Source organism: Mytilus edulis, chromosome 9, assembly GCF_963676685.1.
Source record: "Mytilus edulis chromosome 9, xbMytEdul2.2, whole genome shotgun sequence".
Classification (NCBI taxonomy): Eukaryota; Metazoa; Mollusca; class Bivalvia; order Mytilida; family Mytilidae; genus Mytilus; species Mytilus edulis.
Genome location: NC_092352.1, coordinates 17,506,691 through 17,527,728, shown reverse-complemented (window position 1 = coordinate 17,527,728; position 21,038 = coordinate 17,506,691). Strand labels below are relative to the sequence as shown.

The following is a 21,038-nucleotide window of genomic DNA, read 5'->3' as shown; positions in this document are numbered from 1 at the left end:
AGAGAAACTCTAAATAAGATCATTTTAAAATCTGATTATTTTTTGTGTGTATTAAAACTTAAACTTGAACAAGCATAATCCGTAGAAGATTACTTCACATTCTTTAAGTAAAAGTCTAATGCATAATCTTTTGAATTAATGTTCACGCAACCAAAAGAGAAAAGGTAAACATTGGTCGATATCCCGTAGGTGGAATTTAAAAAGAAAATATATGAATAAGAATTTGTATATCTACCCATCGTAGAGTAGGCATGATGTTATGATAAGTTATGTAGGTTTTCTTTTCAGTGTATTCATTGAAGTGGAGAACTCTGTTTTCGTCCATTCGGGTGTGGTAAAATTAACCAGACCGTTCACTCCCTGGTGATTGTCGGGATTAAAATTACGTATAAGGATGCAAAAAATCTTTGATCTGAAATAAGGTAAGTTTTGTTTATATATTTTGTTTCTTAACAGATTTTCATTAAAACTAATTTTGTTGACGTAAAATCAGATATTTTTAAAAGTGCATTTAAATAATTAAAATTTTATTGATTCAAAACTAGTTTTGAAACTTAATGGGAAAGAATGTATATAATGTATTAATTCACAGTACAAACATATACACACAAGTGAACATTCACCTGTAAAATATGTTGGAGAGGGAAATACATCCCTATTCTAAAATGTCTCAGAGGTTCGATGGCCGTCAATATTAAAGAAAAGAGCGACTGCCTCTCTGTCAATTACTGTATACTAAGAAACATGTGTTTCCATGCACTCCGTATCTATGGAATTGGAAGGTTTTTTTTAATTTAAAATGGTAGAGCATGTAAAATAAAATCTAAAGACGACAGGAATCGTCCTCGTTATTTCAATCTTGATATTATATTTAAATGACAATCTGTGTATTGGAAGGGGTTCGTGCAACTTGAGTCAAGGACATACGTGTTTAAATTGTGATAAATCTTACATAAATTAGTTTTTATTGAATAAACGAGCACAAACCTCTAAAAGGATCATTACAAACTGGATCAGCATGGATATATGTATCAACGATGTTAAGTCTGGTAACAATTTGTTTGCTTCATGGTTTCCAGAAGTAATGCTAATGGTCACACATCATTCGACGTTTTTTTTTTTTTTGGCTTTCAGCTGTCAATATCTCTGATCTGTGTCCTTATGTTTCTCTCCTCCAGGCAGTAATATTTTAGGTTTTCTCTATGGAATCATTTTGACTGGTGACCTTGCTATATTGCTTTGGTGTTTTACTTACAGGAATATAAATCGTAAAAGTTATAGTAGACGTTTTGTTAAATATAGTGATTAGAGTTTTTACAGACATGTGTGTCACATGCACACTCTTTTTTACCTAGCGTTTACTTATTCTTGGAAACTTGTATTGTTAAACATTTCAATGATATCTCAAACTGATCTGTTTCCTCGGGATATTTGAAGGTCGACATGTTACGGGCATTTGTGTTTTGACGTATGATTGACCTCTATATATCCTTTTTGGATTGAAATGTGTTGTTAGTGTATAATTTAACCAAAGTCCATTTTTGACAGTTTTTTGCCATCAATAAATGCCTAGATTTCTTTGCTATTTAAATTAGAAATTTCGGCGGGTGATTGCCCAAATTGAACGTTCTTCGTGTTTAAAACTTACTAAAATGGTGTACACGTAATTCTTTAGTAAAATCCCGGAGCACTGGAGATCTCCACAAACTATTGGTGGGGTTCGTTTGCTCAGTCTTCATTTTTCTATGTTGTATTATGTGTACTGTTGTTTGTCTTCTTCTTTTTTTGGCCATGACATTTATTTTCAACTTAAAAAGTCTAAACGTCCCTTTGGTATCTTTTGCCTCTCTTTTAAATTTGACATGTAGTCTATGCATCGAAGCAAACAGTTTTCACAGTTTAATAATATCAATTCGTTTCTTCATCGAATATAATTTATAAATTTTGTAAGGTTGCTGGGTTCATATGTTTACCTTTGTTGGCCAACTGCACCAGTGCGGTAGGCGTTTAATTGACTAGGTAACAAACAGATTTACTTCATTTTCGTTGTTAAAACCGGTTTTATTTGTTAAAGACTTATGTTCAGTTGTATGTTAAAAAATGTGCATAAATATTTATTTAAATTGTAAATGTTTTACGGCATTTTTATGAACACGGTTAGTGTGAATGAACTTGAGATCTTTTAGGATTTCTTCAGCATCCTACTGTTTATAACTCAAGATTGTTTATTTCATGTTTTCATATAATTCTAGTCTTCTCCAATGAAATAAATATTGATTTATTCACGCCTCTAAGAGTTTCCAAATCTCGCATATCTTTCAGTGGGAAGTCATACTGTATGTAATGAATACAGTGGTCTCTTATATATCTCTGATTCAAACATTTATTACAAAAAGAGTGAAGATACAAAAACGACAATTAAAAACTGTGATAGACACACACTCAATGCATCGTCTATTTGTGTTGCTTTTTGCTTTATATCCAGTGGATATTACTAAAGGACGATTTTACAGATAAATAATAAATCAAATACGTAATATCTGCAAAGGGTACCGACCGTTACGAAGGTAGACTTCCACTAGAAACAAAACATGTTATGCATGATATTGACAAAAAGTATGCCTTGCAACATACGGACCCGTCACAGAGTTGTTTTAAACTGTCCTGAAATGCAGAGTGTGGCATTCTTACAAGAATACATATTTAACTTCCAATTTCGAATGCATGTGACCGTGTATTTATACATCCAAGACAACCAAACGGACGCTCGTCTTTAGAATGGATTTTAAATAGACAAACACAGAAAAAATGAATTCACATATAGAGCGAAAAGCGAGGAATATTTCTATATGATCAACACTTGACAATATGTTGTTAATTTTTTCTATAGATAACAATTATATAATTGTATGGAGCTAGGATATTTCGGATTACATGTCATAGTTTTATTTTACTTTTGATCCTTTTCATTTATAAACATAAGAAGATGTGGTATGAGTGTCAATGAGACAACTATAGGTCAAAGTACGGCCTTCAACACGGAGCCATAGCTCACACCGAACAGCAAGCTATAAAGGGCACGCATAATGACTAAATTAATGTAATATAAAAAAGAAGATGTGGTATGATTGCCAATGAGACAACTGTCCACAAGAGACCAAAATGACACAGACATTAACAACTATAGGTCACCGTACGGCCTTCAACAATGAGCAAAGCCAATACCGCATAGTCAGCTATAAAAGGCCCCGATAAGACAATGTAAAACAATTCAAACGAGAAAGCTAACGGCCTTATTTATATAAAAAATGAACGAAAAACAAATATGTAACACATAAACAAACGACAACCACTGAATTACAGGCTCCTGACTTGGGACAGACACATACATAAATAATAAACATGTTAAATCCATTTAAACAGGAAACCCAACGATCTAATCTATATAAAAAAGAGAAACACTTATGAACCACATCAACAAACGATAACCACTGGACATCAGGTTCCTGACTTGGGGCAGGTGCATGCAAACAAATGCAGCGGGTTTAAACGTTTTAATATATGTGCCAACCTTCACCCAACTTGAAACAATAGTTATCACCGAGGGTTTCACCAGCCCAGTAGTCAGCACTTCTGCGTTGACATGAATTATCATTGATATGGTCATAATTATAAATTAAATGTTAACAAAACTTTGACTTTTTGAAATATTAAGGCTTTTCTGCCTCAGGAATATATTAACCGTAGCTGTATTTTGCAAAACTTTGAGGAATGTGTGGTCCTCAATGCTCTTCAACTTCGTACTTTATTTTGCCTTTTTAACCCCTTTTTTATTCGAGTGTCACTGATTGAGTCTTTTGAAGATGAAACAGTAGAGGGTCGACGACAAAAGTTAGTCCCTTGAAATCTAAGGAGCAAAACAATTTTAAGTGCAAAACAATTTTGAGTACCAACAACTACCAGTAGGGTCATATTGGATTGTAACAATATTATTAAAAGAACATCTTTTTTGAAATAGTGATTGAGAATACGACGATTTAATAACAGGGCTATCTGAAAACGTGTTGGCGGGTAAAAATTTAACCTCAAAGTACTGGACATTACGGCCATTTAAATAGAACATTCACGTTAAATAGACCGTCAAATCCCTTATAATATAAAGGTTGAAAAACAAGATTAAGTGGCCACAACTACTACCTGCGAGGTCAGAAAATAAGGCTGTAACAATATTATTCTTAAAAAATTAATGCCTGGCTTGAGAATTTGAGGCCATAAAACACATATAAACCATAAATGGCAAGTTTGTACTATGCATGGTCAACAATTTGTCTAAAAGATAGAATGAGTAGAATTGCTGAATACTTCAAGTTGATTTGTCTCTTAGTTTCTTGGCATATTTAAAGGAATGAGTCATATATTTGACATATTTTAAGGAATGAGTCATATATTTGACATATTTTAAGAGATGAGCTAGCTATATTTTTGATATATTATTAGGAATGAGTTATATATTTTGTATATTTAAGGAATGAGTTCTATCTTTGGCATATTTTAAGGAACGAATTCTATCTTTGGTATATTTTAAGTATTGAGGTCTATCGTTGGCGCATTTAAAGAAACGAGTTCTATCTTTGGCATATTTTAAGGAACGAGTTCTATATTTGGAACATTTTAAGAATTAGTTCCTTTTGTTGGTCAACCGGAATGTCCAAATCAATAACTGTAAAGTTCATCGAACCTTGTGATGTCTAGTGAAAAATGTCGACTTTATTCCCAGTCTTTCTTTTCTTTTAGATTTCAAAAATTCAGCAAGTAATAATAGTACCAAATGGTGTTACTAACAGTTGGTGAAAGCTAACAATGGGTAAATTAGAGAAAGGATTAGTGTCATGTTTAAACATCTCGATTCTTGTTGGATCCAAACAAAATATATGTCAAACTCAATTATCGGATATCTTAGGTTTTATTTGATCCTAACAAAATAAGTCAAACTCAATTATCGGAAATCTTTGTGATAATTAATAATCTGCGAAAACACAACTATAAACTGTTATTTTTGATAATTGTTTGTAAAGGGACAAACTATGAATTTAATTGTTTGTAAAGGGACAAACTATGAATTTTATAATCAATAGATCTATATGATAATAAGATTAAAACAATATTCAATTAATTTACTAGGACATATTTTATGCACTTTCAAAGATGTACAATTTTCTTACAATCGAATTAAATACTGAAATCTCAGTCGTCAAGAGTCAAATGACAAGAATATTCATTTTTAGTTCGCCAAGTCAGGATATTCATTTTCAAAATTCCACCTTTCCCTAAAAATAAAATTGTCGTCCCAGCAATGAAAAACTAAGAATTCATATACTAGTATTCATTTTAATCTGTTCTACGCAGAGTTTTTTCCGCGGCTTTTTCTTCACTCTTTTGTACACAGTTATTTTCTGCATTTTGCAGATTCCTATAGTAACTTTTTTCAAGTTCTACTATATTTGTTGTATGGAATGATTCACGGTAAGGTGAACATGTCTAGCGGGCAGATGTCATCTGACCTTGACCTCATTTTCATGGTTCAGTGGTCAAAGTTAAGTTTTTAAGTTTTGGTCTTTTTATCTAATATTATATGACAGAGGTCAACTATATTTGGTGTATGGAAATATATTATGATCTAAATGTCAGTCCCGCAGGTTTTATTTGACCATGACCTCAATTGCACGGTTCATTGCACAGTGTTAAGTTGTTGTGTTTTGGTCTATTTTTCTTAAACTATAAGTAGTAGGTCAACTATATTTTTTGTATGGAAGCTTTGTTAGCTGTACATGTCTGCCTGGCATGGTTCATCTGACCTTGACCTCATTTTCATGGTTCATTGGTCTTTGTTTAGCTATTTCGGTCAAAGTACGGCCTTCAACACGAAGCCATAGCTCACACCGGACAGCAAGCTATAAAGGGCACGCATAATGACTACTGTAATATAAAAAAGAAGATGTGGTATAATTGCCAATGAGACAACTGTCCACAAGAGACCAAAATGACACAGACATTAACAACTATAGGTCACCGCACGGCCTTCAACAATGAGCAAAGCCCATACCGCATAGTCAGCTATAAAAGGCCCCGATAAGACAATGTAAAACAATTCAAACGAGAAAACTAACGGCCTTATTTTTATAAAAAAAAAATGAACGAAAAACAAATATGTAACACATAAACAAACGACAACCACTGAATTACAGGCTCCTGACTTGGGACAGGCACATACATAAATAATGTGGCGGGGTTAAACATGTTAAATCCATTTAAACAGGAAAACCTGTACACAGTTATTTTCTGCATTTTGCAGATTCCTATAGTAACCTTTTTTCAAGTTTATTTGGATATATAAGACGACATCCCTGTTTACGCAGCTTTCGTACAACTATAAGATAGATGAAACTTGCCTTGTATTAGACCGACACACGAAGCCGGGGTTTTAATTATATAAAGTTCTAGTTCAATCTGACCTTGAACCGTCCGTCTCTTCGACCTCGGATGCTTGAACATAATAATGGGTTATTGTCATTTCCTGGAATTGGGTTTGTTGTACTGCTGGTGAACTGTAAGTTCCCGAAGGTTTCATAAACTTAATATTCGGTGCTTCGGTACTACATGAGTGTTATTAGACTTGTCTTTAATTTATTTGATATACTAGTACAAAATGTATTCAGATATTATTATGAAGCTAATGTTCCCCCTCATAAAGACAAAGATAGCTACTCGAATGTTAAGGTCCGTTTTGGACAAATGTAAAGCTATTCACGTTTCTAGGTCTTATAATAATGCATCCTTGGCTTTCAAATGTTTGGGTTTGAGCGTTCCTGATGAAGATATATTAAGAACAGCAGTTCAGACGCACGCAATTAATGAAGGGTTGAGTTTCTTGAAGCAGTAAATACTAATTTCAAAGGCTTAGGTTTCACCGGCCAGGATTCGAACCCATAATCTTCCACGCTCGAGACTAACATGTTACCAGAAAATCAGAGTTTCTATAAAACTGAGAGGGTGAAATTGGGAAGTAAAATTTGTCTAAATGAGTGCCACGTTATAAGCGCACCACAGAACCCTAGCAACAACTTGGGTGGGATGTAATTATTTGTCATGTTGCAAAACATAATTTCTAACGTTATCCAACATAACTTCATTTTCTAGTGGCGGTCTCAATTTCCCGTCCAACAGCGAAGACCATACATATTGTATAAACCTATTTTTTCCCTCATTACCAATGCGTGAAATATTTGCCACTGGACATTAATCAAACTATAATCATTCAATCAATCTATAGTTCAGTTCTCATTTTGTAACTACTGAATAATGTTAGGTATTTTTCAAACAAACTAAATTATGATCCATTTCAAAATATTATTACTTTGAATATCCCGTTTCATATAAATACAATTATAACGTAAAGCCAGGAGAACCAGGTTTTTAGTGTAACTATATGTGTGCAGCAACCGATATGTTCTCTCTGAATGTGATAAATGATAACTCAACGGTGACCTATAGTTGTTTAACATTTCTGTGTCATTTGGTCTCTTGTAGAGAGACTGAGTTGTCTCATTGGCAATCATACAGCATCTTCTATTTTATATATCTACATAGACGACTATATCTAATAATAAAATTATTGATAGTTTTTAATAATTTATCATTTATGAAATTCAGTTTGACGCAATGTACCAGAATTTATGGTATTCTGCAGTGTTTAAACAGATATCATTTGATCATGCTCTCCATTGAAAGCACTTTTTAGAATTACATTATACAAATCTTTGTAAGAAATGAATACCTACTAAATTTCTTTAAAAATGCATCTAAATTTGGAAAAAGTAAATAACATCTATACGTTATATGTATACCCAATACCACGTGTTATTAAATGGCAAATAAATATTGTTTTGATCAATTAGCAGGAATTCTGAAATCGATTTTTCCACCTGTAATTAGTCAACCATACCACATATGTGTACCGGGTATCTTTTACATTATCTGACTAGTAGTTATATTCGGTCATGTGTAGCAATAGATTTTATGAAGGAATGATCATAACAAATGTTATATAAGGTAATGTTTTATTTGTTGTATTACTTTTGTTTGTTTATTTTTTTCAAAGTTTGCTGTGAATTCCGATAAAATGTGGGTACACAAACAGGTATCAATTTGTAGGTAGGCAATATGATTATAGTTGTGCTTCGTAACAGAAATCTTCCCACAAGTATTCGTCCCTGTTCAGTATAACAGTGCAATTGTTTTTAAATGTTTAAATGAATTGAAAGCTTTTGGGGCGAATGCCACAGCAGTCTTTGTCAGATTATTTGTATTCTAGTATCACTGTGTTGTCATGTTGTTCTTTCTAAATTAAAGACGAACTACCATACATGTACAGGTATCATGATCAAGAAGCGTTATGGAACTTTGGGGTTCTTACTGCACATTGAGATCAGATATTTTCTGGAAAACTACATTAGTAGTAAGGTTAGATGGAGCCTGTAATTCAGTGGTTTTTGTTTGTTGCTTTGTTAAATATTTGTTTTTCTTGATTTGTTTGTACATAAATAAGGACGTTACTTTTACATTTGTCATTTCGGGACCTTTTATCGCTGACTATGTGGTATGGGCTTTGCTCATTGTTGAAGGCCGTACGGTGACCTATAGTTGTTAATTTCTTCTGTATCATTTAGTTTTTTGTGCGAGTTGTCTCACAAGCAATCATACCACATCTTCTTTTTTATACAGTAGATCAAGATAACATTAAGTTAACTAATCGTAACATTATACACACATCATCTCACATGATGGTGCATGATGAAAATTGTTGATTTTCCTACCCGTGAATGAAATTCCAAGAAATGCTAGAAAAGCCTGATCCTTATAAAGTATTAAATAATGAATCCTTTGTAAGATTACATGTAACATTTGTTCTATCACCATACATGATTTACTTTATTAACTGTTTGCGAGCAAGTAAAATGACGTTTCTGAATAGTTACGACGATACAAAAATTCAAATTATCTAGTTAAAAAAAGACCATCGAATTCGGTAAAATTAAACTTTACATTCAGTTTGCTTAAACGATTTAGTCATAGGAAGTTGTCTCCGGGGTATATTACATGGTTCTACAAAATATTTTACGTAGACCGATATTATCTAAAAATAAAACTTTCTGCACCATAAAGCAATCATCCTTGAGTCACGATATAATTGACATTCAACTGAGTGTGGTGGTTGCTCCTTAATTTAAATTAAAATATAATGGAAGTCAATGTAAGTAATACCCCTTTCCATCACACACTGTAACGATACAACATTGATTATTTTTTTTTAGCTACAAAGTTTATCACATGAAAGTTAGTACTTGACAAATAAAAAAAGACTACAAAAATCAATATAGAATTAAATATATGTGAATTCGGCAGTACGATTGATCAAGGAAATTTAAAGACGGAAATATATAATTTAGGTTTTTTACGTTCGCACATCCTTTGAATTTCCCACCGTTTCAACTTCTCTTGTAAGCTCACCTGGCTATTGCTGTCATTTGGTGTCCGTCGTCGTCGTCAACTTTATCAGAGATCTTCTCTTTTGAAACTATTGTACTAGTTTCAACCAAGCTTGGCAAATGGTTCTTAGGTTATAAAGTTTAAAGTTTATGTGTTTTTTTTTTTTTAATTCTGGTAAGTCAACACAATTAGCCAGTCCACCATGGCTTAAAATTAAATGAATAAAATGTATTTCATCTTGAAATCCATACCAATAATAGATAATCTGAAAGGGACGAACATAATCAAAATGTCGAGAATGACCTACCCCCTCTTTTGACTAAACTTTCTTGTTGCAGTATTATTTGGGTTTTTTTTTTTGCGAGAAAGGGTCGGGTGGGGGTAAAAAACCAGTTTAGCGTTACAGGCTCCTTGGAGCGACTTGGATATCCTTCTCGTTCGAATACCTTTATAGAACTGATCGACCCTCCTATCCAATGCATTTTGTTATGTTTTTAATAACAAGTCAAATCCACAATTGTAATTTAAAGTGATTTCCGAATTTCCTGTCTATTTTCATGATTTGTATTAAATTATCAGAGTTAACACCAAATAGTATTACAATTATTTAAATTATTTCCGCTAATTTAATCCATCTGCTCCATTCTCTAAGTATTTTTTTCTACAAATGCGCACATTTTTTTTATTTTTCAGAAAGTTTAATGGTACATTATATTATCCTGTAGATATCTGTTTTTAGTCGTTTTTATTGGACTATGTAGGGATACCTTGACCGTTTGTACACCCCAAAATATCAATTTTAAAAGAGGTGACACAGCTAATGATTCTATTTAAGTTGATAAATGCTGGGTCATTTGAAAAGAAACAGGTAGTTCGCAGCAGGCAACCGAAGTAACAATAATGTCCTGGTCACATTTTACTTTTATTTTTCAGATTCTATGGCCGAATTGTCCGATTCATCAATTATAGCACTTAGTTCTGTATTGGGAATTTTCGGATTACTTATAACTTGTGGAGTAGCGGTATATTGTCGCAAGTATGTATAGCGTGTGTATTGTCTGTTCAGAAGAATTGATTTATTGAAACATTGAAAATTGTTAAAGTTTCAACACCTTTCTTGTCTCACGTGTTCATTTTCATTGTATTGAAGTAGGTTATATTTGACTCTATTATATTTAAAATCAATAATTCTTAATATTACCAAATTCTTTTTATTTGAAAATAGAAATTTATTGATTTTTTTTTATATGAGATCTGTGAACACAGGTACAATTCAGCATCAAGCTTTTTACCGCAAGTGCTGTTTGCAGTGTTGCATTGTTGGAATTTATTAAAACATCATAACCATAAACTTAATTTGGAAAACGGTGTGCAAATATTTTCTATATATAATTAGTTACATAATGCTCTGATATTTCAGTTAAAATGGGGAACAATTCAAGCAGTAATGGAGAAACTACAAATCGGTAGATTAACTATAATGAATATTTACATGTAGCAATCCTTAGCTAACCTATGCATGTTTGTAATGATATATATATATATATATATATATCTTCTTGTATATTTGTACTAACAGCCACCACTCTATTGCTTTTCCCTTGCCAACTGCATTGCTAACATATAAAGCTTTTCTTAGAAACAAGTATTACTTAACGTCTTCTATATAGTTACATGTAAACATACACTACAAATAATACATAGTTGGTTATGTATACTAAAAATATTACAGTGCTGTCTTGGTAATTGTTTCAAGCACATCATATATCTCTGCATTGTTAAACAATTCTTTAATTTTACATGTCATATCTACGTCTTGCTTTAATTTTTTCGTGTATATATATATATTTATATATTTTTGGTATTATACTTTTTAGTTTATGCTTATATATTTATCTAATACATGTATATTTCCTTTTTGCATAGTGACATAGGATTTTTTTTTCTGTTTTCTTTGAAAATTTAATGATTTCAGTATAAACCACCTTGGTTAACTTCGAGTTCACTAACTTCGAGTTCACTCGCTGTCTTAGTGAGCATATAATACAGACCAATATAAACACGTTTAAACTTAAAGCAAAGTCCTATTGTAACATATTTAGTTCATTAGCAACGCATCTGTTCTTTTTGCGAATTTAACATAATAAAATAGTGAAGTTAAAAAAAACGAAATCCTAATCATTATAATAATAGACAATATACCAAACAAAACAAACTTTATATTTGTTCCATTGACAGGAAGTATGTTTACAGTAAAAGAACATACGTGAACGGGACAAAGTCACCAAGGGCAGTACCATCGGCCTACATTGCTCCTCCAGAGAAACATTACGTCACAAACGGCTACCCAAGTAGTCCAGACAAAGCTAACCTAAACATACCTCAACCAGAAATAGGAATAGAAAGTTCGACACAGCCAGAACAACGAAAAGAAAACGAAATAAAACCAGAACCTGTACATGTGCCTGTAACAGTACAGACTGTACCAAAACCAAATAGCTATGTTAAAAATGCCAAAAATAAGAAAGGCTTTGGTGATCATGTAGTTCAAAGGGAAGCGAGTTACAAGTTACATGATCCTGAATTACTTGTTCAACGTAATAACAGTTACAAAATATTAGATGAAAGTCGTCATACGGGAAGAGCACGAAGTTACATTCAATATGAAGGAGCAAGGCCTGAATATGTCGTTCGGCAAAGAGGATATAAGATGCACGAACCGAGATATCAAGCCAGGCGAGTGGCCCATACATATGGTACATGGAGGCATCAACCAGAAATAGTCAATGCCCGGCCTATTATGGAACTGAACGGTGGACGACCAGTAGCAGAAACGTTAACTACACGAGCAAGACCAGTAAGAATTGTTCAGTCGGTGCCTCCAATGCCAATTCGAACGGTTAGACCTCAAACTGTTGGACGGCCTGTTATCGTACGTCGAACAATCGAAACAGAGAGGCCTTACAATACACCAGTTCATGGATATATTCCTCGACATCGCCTCGGACAATATCGACCAAAAGTTATAGACAGCTACGTAGCACCTAGTAGGATAGGAGAACATGTGTATCCTTTATCAGAACCAGGAGGTTATAGGGACGTAATGATAGAACCCGTGTACCAAACTAGTAAGTATAAATATTTGTGTCTCATTAGTCTTTAGAAAAGATTGTTGTCCTTAGAAAATATTGTTGTCCTTAGAAAAGATTGTGATTGTTGTCCTTAGAAAAGATTGTTGTCCTAAGATTGTTGTCCTTAGAAAAGATTGTTGTCCTTAGAAATGATTGTTGTCCTTAGAAAAGATTGTTGTCCTTAGAAAAGATTGTTGTCCTTAGAAAAGATTGTTGTCCTCAGAAAATATTGTTGTCCTTAGAAAATATTGTTGTCCTTAGAAAACATCGTTGTCCTTAGAAAAGATTGTTGTCCTTAGAAATGATTGTTGTCCTTGCAAAATATTGTTGTCCTTAGAAAAGATTGTTGTCCTCAGAAAAGATTGTTGTCCTTAGAAAACATTGTTGTCCTTAGAAAATATTGTTGTCCTTAGAAAAGATTGTTGTCCTTAGAAAAGATTGTTGTCCTAAGATTGTTGTCCTTAGAAAAGATTGTTGTCCTTAGAAAAGATTGTTGTCCTTAGAAAAGATTGTTGTCCTCAGAAAATATTGTCCTTAGAAAATATTGTTGTCCTTAGAAAACATCGTTGTCCTTAGAAAAGATTGTTGTCCTTAGAAATGATTGTTGTCCTTGCAAAATATTGTTGTCCTTAGAAAATATTGTTGTCCTTAGAAAAGATTATTGTCCTTAGAAAATATTGTTGTCCTTAGGTCCTTAAAAAAGATTGTTGTCTTGTCCTTAGAAAAGATTGTTGTCCTTAGAAAAGATTGTTGTCCTTTGAAAACATTGTTGTCCTTAGAAAAGATTGTTGTCCTTAGAAAATATTGTTGTCTTGTCCTTAGAAAATATTGTTGTCCTTAGGTCCTTAGAAAAGATTGTTGTCTTGTCCTTAGAAAAGATTGTTGTCCTTAGAAAAGATTGTTGTCCTTTGAAAACATTGTTGTCCTTAGAAAAGATTGTTATTTTTAGAAAAGATTGTTGTCCATAGAAAATATTTTTGTCCTTAGAAATGTCCTAAGAAAAGATTGTTGTCCTTAGAAAATATTGTTGTCCTTAGAAAAGATTGTTGTCCTTTGAAAACATTGTTGTCCTAAGAAAAGATTGTTGTCCTTAGAAAATATTCTTGTCCTTAGAAAAGATTGTTGTCCTTAGAAAAGATTGGTGTCCTTCGAAAATAGAAAAGATTGTTGTCCTTAGAAAATAGAAAAGATTGTTGTCCTTAGAAAATAGAAAAGATTGTTGTCCTTAGAAAAGATTGTTGTCCTTAGAAAAGATTGTTGTCTTTAGAATAGATTGTTGTCCTTAGAAAAGATTGTTGTCCTTAGAAAATATTGTTGTCCTTAGAAAACATTGTTGTCCTTAGAAAATATTGTTGTCCTTAGAAAAGATTGTTAAGATTGTTGTCCTTGGAAAAGATTGTTGTCCTTAGAAAAGATTATTGTCCTTAGAAAATATTGCTGTCCTTAGAAAATATTGTTGTCCTTAGAAAATATTGTTGTCATAAGAAAAGATTGATAAGATTGTTGTCCTTAGAAAAGATTGTTGTCTTTAGAAAAGATTGATGTCCTTAGAAAATAGTGATGTCCTTAGAAAAGATTGTTGTCCCTAGAAAAGATTGTTGTCTTTAGAAAAGATTGTTGTCTTTAGAAAAGATTGTTGTCCTTAGAAAATATTGTTGTCCTTAGAAAAGATTATTGTCCTTAGAAATTATTGTTGTCCTTAGAAAAGATTGTTGTCTTTAGAAAAGATTGTCTTTTTTGTAAAAAAAAACATTGATGGTAACACACTAAATGATCAAATGAAGCACAAACAGACCCACTAAATGATCAAATGAAGCACACACAGACCCACTAAATGATCAAATGAAGCACACACAGACCCACTAAATGATCAAATGAAGCACAAACAGACCCACTAAATGATCAAATGAAGCACACACAGACCCACTAAATGATCAAATGAAGCACACACAGACCCACTAAATGATCAAATGAAGCACACACAGACCCACTAAATGATCAAATGAAGCACACACAGACCCACTATTGTTGAGTTTGTAATTATGAGCACACATAGAGAGCACAGGAACTTGTCTCAGAAAATAATGTCCCATATGACTTGGAAGAGAAATTCGAGCCAAGTGCCTGTGATAGAGAGCAAACAAAAACCCTATCATGAATCAAAAGATTGTTGTCCTTAGAAAACATTGTTGTCCTTAGAAAATATTGTTGTCCTTAGAAAAGATTGTTGTCCTTAGAAAAGATTGTTGTCCTAAGATTGTTGTCCTTAGAAAAGATTGTTGTCCTTAGAAAAGATTGTTGTCCTTAGAAAAGATTGTTGTCCTCAGAAAATATTGTCCTTAGAAAATATTGTTGTCCTTAGAAAACATCGTTGTCCTTAGAAAAGATTGTTGTCCTTAGAAATGATTGTTGTCCTTGCAAAATATTGTTGTCCTTAGAAAATATTGTTGTCCTTAGAAAAGATTATTGTCCTTAGAAAATATTGTTGTCCTTAGGTCCTTAAAAAAGATTGTTGTCTTGTCCTTAGAAAAGATTGTTGTCCTTAGAAAAGATTGTTGTCCTTTGAAAACATTGTTGTCCTTAGAAAAGATTGTTGTCCTTAGAAAATATTGTTGTCTTGTCCTTAGAAAATATTGTTGTCCTTAGGTCCTTAGAAAAGATTGTTGTCTTGTCCTTAGAAAAGATTGTTGTCCTTAGAAAAGATTGTTGTCCTTTGAAAACATTGTTGTCCTTAGAAAAGATTGTTATTTTTAGAAAAGATTGTTGTCCATAGAAAATATTTTTGTCCTTAGAAATGTCCTAAGAAAAGATTGTTGTCCTTAGAAAATATTGTTGTCCTTAGAAAAGATTGTTGTCCTTTGAAAACATTGTTGTCCTAAGAAAAGATTGTTGTCCTTAGAAAATATTCTTGTCCTTAGAAAAGATTGTTGTCCTTAGAAAAGATTGGTGTCCTTCGAAAATAGAAAAGATTGTTGTCCTTAGAAAATAGAAAAGATTGTTGTCCTTAGAAAATAGAAAAGATTGTTGTCCTTAGAAAAGATTGTTGTCCTTAGAAAAGATTGTTGTCTTTAGAATAGATTGTTGTCCTTAGAAAAGATTGTTGTCCTTAGAAAATATTGTTGTCCTTAGAAAACATTGTTGTCCTTAGAAAATATTGTTGTCCTTAGAAAAGATTGTTAAGATTGTTGTCCTTGGAAAAGATTGTTGTCCTTAGAAAAGATTATTGTCCTTAGAAAATATTGCTGTCCTTAGAAAATATTGTTGTCCTTAGAAAATATTGTTGTCATAAGAAAAGATTGATAAGATTGTTGTCCTTAGAAAAGATTGTTGTCTTTAGAAAAGATTGATGTCCTTAGAAAATAGTGATGTCCTTAGAAAAGATTGTTGTCCCTAGAAAAGATTGTTGTCTTTAGAAAAGATTGTTGTCTTTAGAAAAGATTGTTGTCCTTAGAAAATATTGTTGTCCTTAGAAAAGATTATTGTCCTTAGAAATTATTGTTGTCCTTAGAAAAGATTGTTGTCTTTAGAAAAGATTGTCTTTTTTGTAAAAAAAAACATTGATGGTAACACACTAAATGATCAAATGAAGCACAAACAGACCCACTAAATGATCAAATGAAGCACACACAGACCCACTAAATGATCAAATGAAGCACACACAGACCCACTAAATGATCAAATGAAGCACAAACAGACCCACTAAATGATCAAATGAAGCACACACAGACCCACTAAATGATCAAATGAAGCACACACAGACCCACTAAATGATCAAATGAAGCACACACAGACCCACTAAATGATCAAATGAAGCACACACAGACCCACTATTGTTGAGTTTGTAATTATGAGCACACATAGAGAGCACAGGAACTTGTCTCAGAAAATAATGTCCCATATGACTTGGAAGAGAAATTCGAGCCAAGTGCCTGTGATAGAGAGCAAACAAAAACCCTATCATGAATCAAAATTAGCAACTTACAAATGAGCCCAAAAGTCAAGTATATAATGAAAGAAAAAGGAGCTTGTCCTTTCAAAAATTAGTCAACTTTTTAAATGAGCAATTGGAAGGCTAATTTATTTTTGGATTTTTATAATTTAATAAAAATAGAAGTGTTATTTGATAATCTAATAAAACTGGAAGTGTTTGTGTCGTTGGACCTCTGTCTAATTGTCGTTTGCCCAACACATTTATTCATTCATAGGTCGCTATACCTCTTCATTTTAAAACAAGTGACATATTTCATTTCAGTTAAAAAGATTCCTCCACCTCCATACCCAGGAAAAGTGTAAGTATTTTTAACATCAGGTAATACTAATAACTTTAATCTACGTTCAAACTTTCACTATTCAAATAATGAGATGTGGTATGATTACCAATGAGACATCTATCCACCCAAGTTCAAATGTAAGCATTTATAGGAACCGTACGGGTCCAACAATGAGAAAATCCTATACCATATATTCGGCTATCGAAGGTCCGACATGAAAAATAAGAAACAATTTAATTGAGAAAACTACGACATGATTTATGACAAAATATGACCAACATGAAATAATAACCACTAAACTACTGCATGGCTCCCGACTTGGGTCCCGTTGTCTATTATTCATTATATATCGTCAAAGAAACTGCTTTGTTCATTTGTTCTTGTAAACTTTTACATTTTCTATGAGCATAGCCCTTCCACCTTACAAATCGATGTTCCGTACTGATTTTCGAGATATCCGATTCTGATTTTTAACTTTGGTATACATTTTATAAAAATTTAAGGATTCACAATCTTACAGGAAATGCTGAAGATATTGATTGTCCTATTCTGCTTGTATTCAATGTTCAAATATTTTAGACTTTTGGTTGCTACTAAAGTGTTTGTTGGTTGTATCAAAAACATTCCAGTTAGTTGCATACCTTTTTCTTCTGCGTTTCTGTACGAGAAGATAAACATTAACAGAAAAATCAAAAACAGATTTTGTGAACACAATCAGACACCGTGATTTATCATTTGGAAAAAAATAGTTCCGTTCCAGGGCTAATTTTAAAAACCATGTATGTGCAAACCATATTATTTAGTTAGATTACTTGAAGGAAATTATCCCAATACACAAACATGCTGTCAACTATCAGAGTAAACATCACGTGGTTTTCTTATATTTGAAAATTACGTTTATGTCTTATGAAATATTTACTAAATCCTCCACTGATGTCAATTAAAAAAAAATTAGTCAAGATGAATATCTAATTTTATTTAACAGGTATGAAAGGGAAAGGGTTCCAGTTGAAAAGGTATTGTATTAATTTATATACGGGTTTTAAGATCTATGATTTGAATGCTATATTTATATTTAAAATACAGTTGCTATTTATTGAAACTCACAGTACTTGCTCGTCAGTACCTTCATATTCAATATAAGACGTTATTGGTTAAAATCCAATGTACTTTATCATCAGGTTGGATTTTTTTATATTAAAAAAGTTTTAAGTACTCAAACAACATTAGTGATTACAAATTGATTCAAAAAATGTAGGCGGGACAAATATTTCATTTTTTTAATTTTCACTGATGGGTTTAAAAGTACACACTAATTTTTTTTATTTAAAGAAAACAGGTACTTTCCGGCAACAAGACATCATTGAAAGAAGGTACAACAGCACCTATAGCTTTACATTTAAAATTGGGTTATATTTATAGCATATGGCCCGTCACATTATTTTTTATTTAAAACCATTTAAACATACAAATGCACAATCATCGTTCAGTTTAAAGTTTTAATGCTCAATGATTCTAATGTTTATAATTCTTGAGAGGTCCAGTTATATATGAAAATCTTTTTTGTTCAAAATTTCGATAAGAAAATAGGCATTATATCAAAATAGTGACTATATGCATGTACAGAATAAAAGCGGTTTTAAGTTGTTTCCTTTTTTAAAGGTTAAATAAAAAAATTGTGACGTGTAACTGGCTATTTCGATGACTTTTTGAAATGTAGTTTTGCCATGACAAGCATTTGTTGGATATCCAAATAACTTTTACTTAATTGAAAAATCTTTCCTTAGCCAATAGGTGACTTTAATGTGAGATTTACCACAATTTCACCTAACAATTTATTTTAGATGCTGATATTTTTCTTTGTCTCTTTAGCATTCTAGATAGTGATTAGAATTGACATATTGCGAGAAAATAGATAAACACATATATGGCTTCAGTTGGAAGTTGTCAAACTTAATTGATATATGTCTTTTCAGATTGCAGTAGAGAAAATTGCAAAAAGACAATCTGGAAGTGTACAGAACTTTATTTTAAAACCGCACGTCCCTCAAACTGATGACGAAAAACTAAAAGGCATACCTTCGACACAATATTTCGATGACGGAAAGACAATCATGATTATCGATTATTTGATGGACCCTTTCACCACTAAAGTTAACAAAATACCACAGTCAACACCACGTGATCTACATCACAATGGTGATATAATGAATGGACATACATCTGGTGGGGATCTGAATGGATCTGATGGGGACCTGAATGTACATAACTCTGATGGGGACCTGAACGGACATAACTCTGACAAGGATCTAAATGGACATTACTCTGAGGAAGAAAGTGAAGATCTCAACGATTCCCATAATAGACAGAGATCTGCTGAATTTGGAGATGTTCTTTTCCTTCCATGATCGATATTCAAGATTAAAAGTCTCATAAGTATTTGCATATAAGATGTTAACAAAAAATATTAGCATATAAGATGTTTACATAAGCTTAAATAATTATCATAGCAGTATGATATTATCAAAGTAAAAATACATTAGTTCGCACCAAGATGTGTGTTTAATAATACCAATATACTTATAGCAGATGTAAAAAAAATAATTGTATTGACAAAGTAACAAATGAAACACTCCAGATATACTGGTTCGTCTGGTCTTGAGGTTCCACTGGGCAGGCAAGAATTTGAAAAAGACCCATATTCAATGAACAAGCGTTTCCTTATTTTTCGTTTACAAAAATGTTCATATCGTTTACAAAAATTATATCGTTTACACAAATGTTCATATTTCTGTTCATTCAGTTTTGTGTATCAAAATGTTCACAACGAAATTAAAAACTATAACCCTGACTAGTCCTATCATTATCTGAGTTGCTGCTTCGTGCAAACCTATGTATTCTGTATGACTTTATAAAATTGCAAGCTTAATTTCTAACCATGTACTTTTAAATGATTTTGACTTAGTTTAGGAATTTAAAACAAAGTGCTGAAAAAAGATTTAACTCTTTTGGCCGTTATAACTATATACATGTTTTGGTCATGTTCAGTTGATTATATATAACAGGGTAAATCGTGCTTGAATTCTTTCAGTGAAAGAAGTTTATCAAATGTAAAATATCATCACATCAGTCAATCAATCTAACATTAAATGTAAGAACCCCGGCGACATAATGAAAGCCTTGGTTTCATTTATCATTTTTGACTCTTGTATTATATTTTCGTCAATATATATATAGATCATATTCTATTGTTTTAACTAACACTATATATTCAAAGTGTCTGATTATAATAGATGATAAAATATTATATAATATGTACTGTAATAAAGATCACATCAACTGTATGATTTCATAATTTTTCCTTTAAAATGCATCAATTATTTCAACACATTTAACCAAAGGATTGACATTTTTAGACTGAATCTGTTTTACATTATATAAATGATTACATGTTCATAATAATTCAGTATGTGTCAGGTCTTGCGACTCAAGTCAGTCTGATAGGCTGAGGGACGTCACGTTTTACTCAATACTTAATCCAGCGACTCATTCAGTAACTGGTGTTGTATAATACAGAAAGTAATACAGAAAGTATAACCAATGTTTGTATTATGCCTCTCGACTCCGTGAGTGAAAGTATGATAACTTCGAGGAAAATTCAAAACTAAAAGTCCCTAATCAAATGACAAAATCAAATGCTCAAACGCATTAAAGGAATGGACAACTACAGTCATATTCCTGGCTTGGTACATGCAATTTCTAAACATGTTGAAAATGGTAAATTAAACCTTATTTCATAGCTAGCTAAACCTCTCACTTGCGTGACAGCTGCACACAATTTCATTATATGACAACAATGTGTGAACAAAACAAACATACGTACTAGGTAAAAATGTCAAAAATAGGGGTACAGTAGTCACTTGGAAAGATTGTTACCAAAGTTCGGTCTTATGCACCACGACTCGATGTCAGGGGCATGCAATGTAACGGGTCTTTTTTTTTGTCCAGTGATTCCGTTAGTGACAGGTGCAGAAAGTGTTACCAATGTTTGTTGTTATGCCCCTCGTTACTGCCAATGAATGGGACAGAA

The 21,038-nt window shown here is 32.4% G+C and overlaps 1 protein-coding gene across 6 annotated transcripts; it reads left to right on the top strand.

Moving 5' to 3' along the window:
* Positions 1-217: 217 nt before the first annotated feature.
* On the top strand, positions 218-20,288 carry LOC139487722 (uncharacterized). 6 transcript variants are annotated; one of them, XM_071272756.1, is made up of 7 exons: positions 218-422; positions 10,480-10,582; positions 10,967-11,012; positions 11,785-12,674; positions 16,930-16,966; positions 17,934-17,964; positions 18,925-20,288. In XM_071272756.1, exons 3-7 carry the CDS (start codon positions 10,972-10,974, stop codon positions 19,354-19,356), a joined length of 1,431 nt encoding a protein of 476 aa, XP_071128857.1. In that variant the 5' UTR covers positions 218-422; positions 10,480-10,582; positions 10,967-10,971; the 3' UTR covers positions 19,357-20,288. The 6 variants fall into 6 exon arrangements, with proteins under 6 accessions (XP_071128857.1, XP_071128855.1, XP_071128858.1 ...); XM_071272757.1 differs by lacking the exons at positions 218-422; positions 10,967-11,012 and adding exons at positions 4,846-4,864; positions 18,281-18,321; XM_071272755.1 differs by lacking the exon at positions 218-422 and adding an exon at positions 7,923-8,109.
* The last annotated feature ends 750 nt before the right edge of the window (positions 20,289-21,038 follow it).

Excerpts from the sequence above, each read along its gene's own strand:
- LOC139487722 (XM_071272752.1), top strand. Across the intron at positions 12,675-16,929 it reads AGAACCCGTGTACCAAACTA|TTAAAAAGATTCCTCCACCT; the intron begins GTAAGTATAAAT and ends ATTTCATTTCAG. Across the intron at positions 16,967-17,933 it reads CCTCCATACCCAGGAAAAGT|GTATGAAAGGGAAAGGGTTC; the intron begins GTAAGTATTTTT and ends TTTATTTAACAG.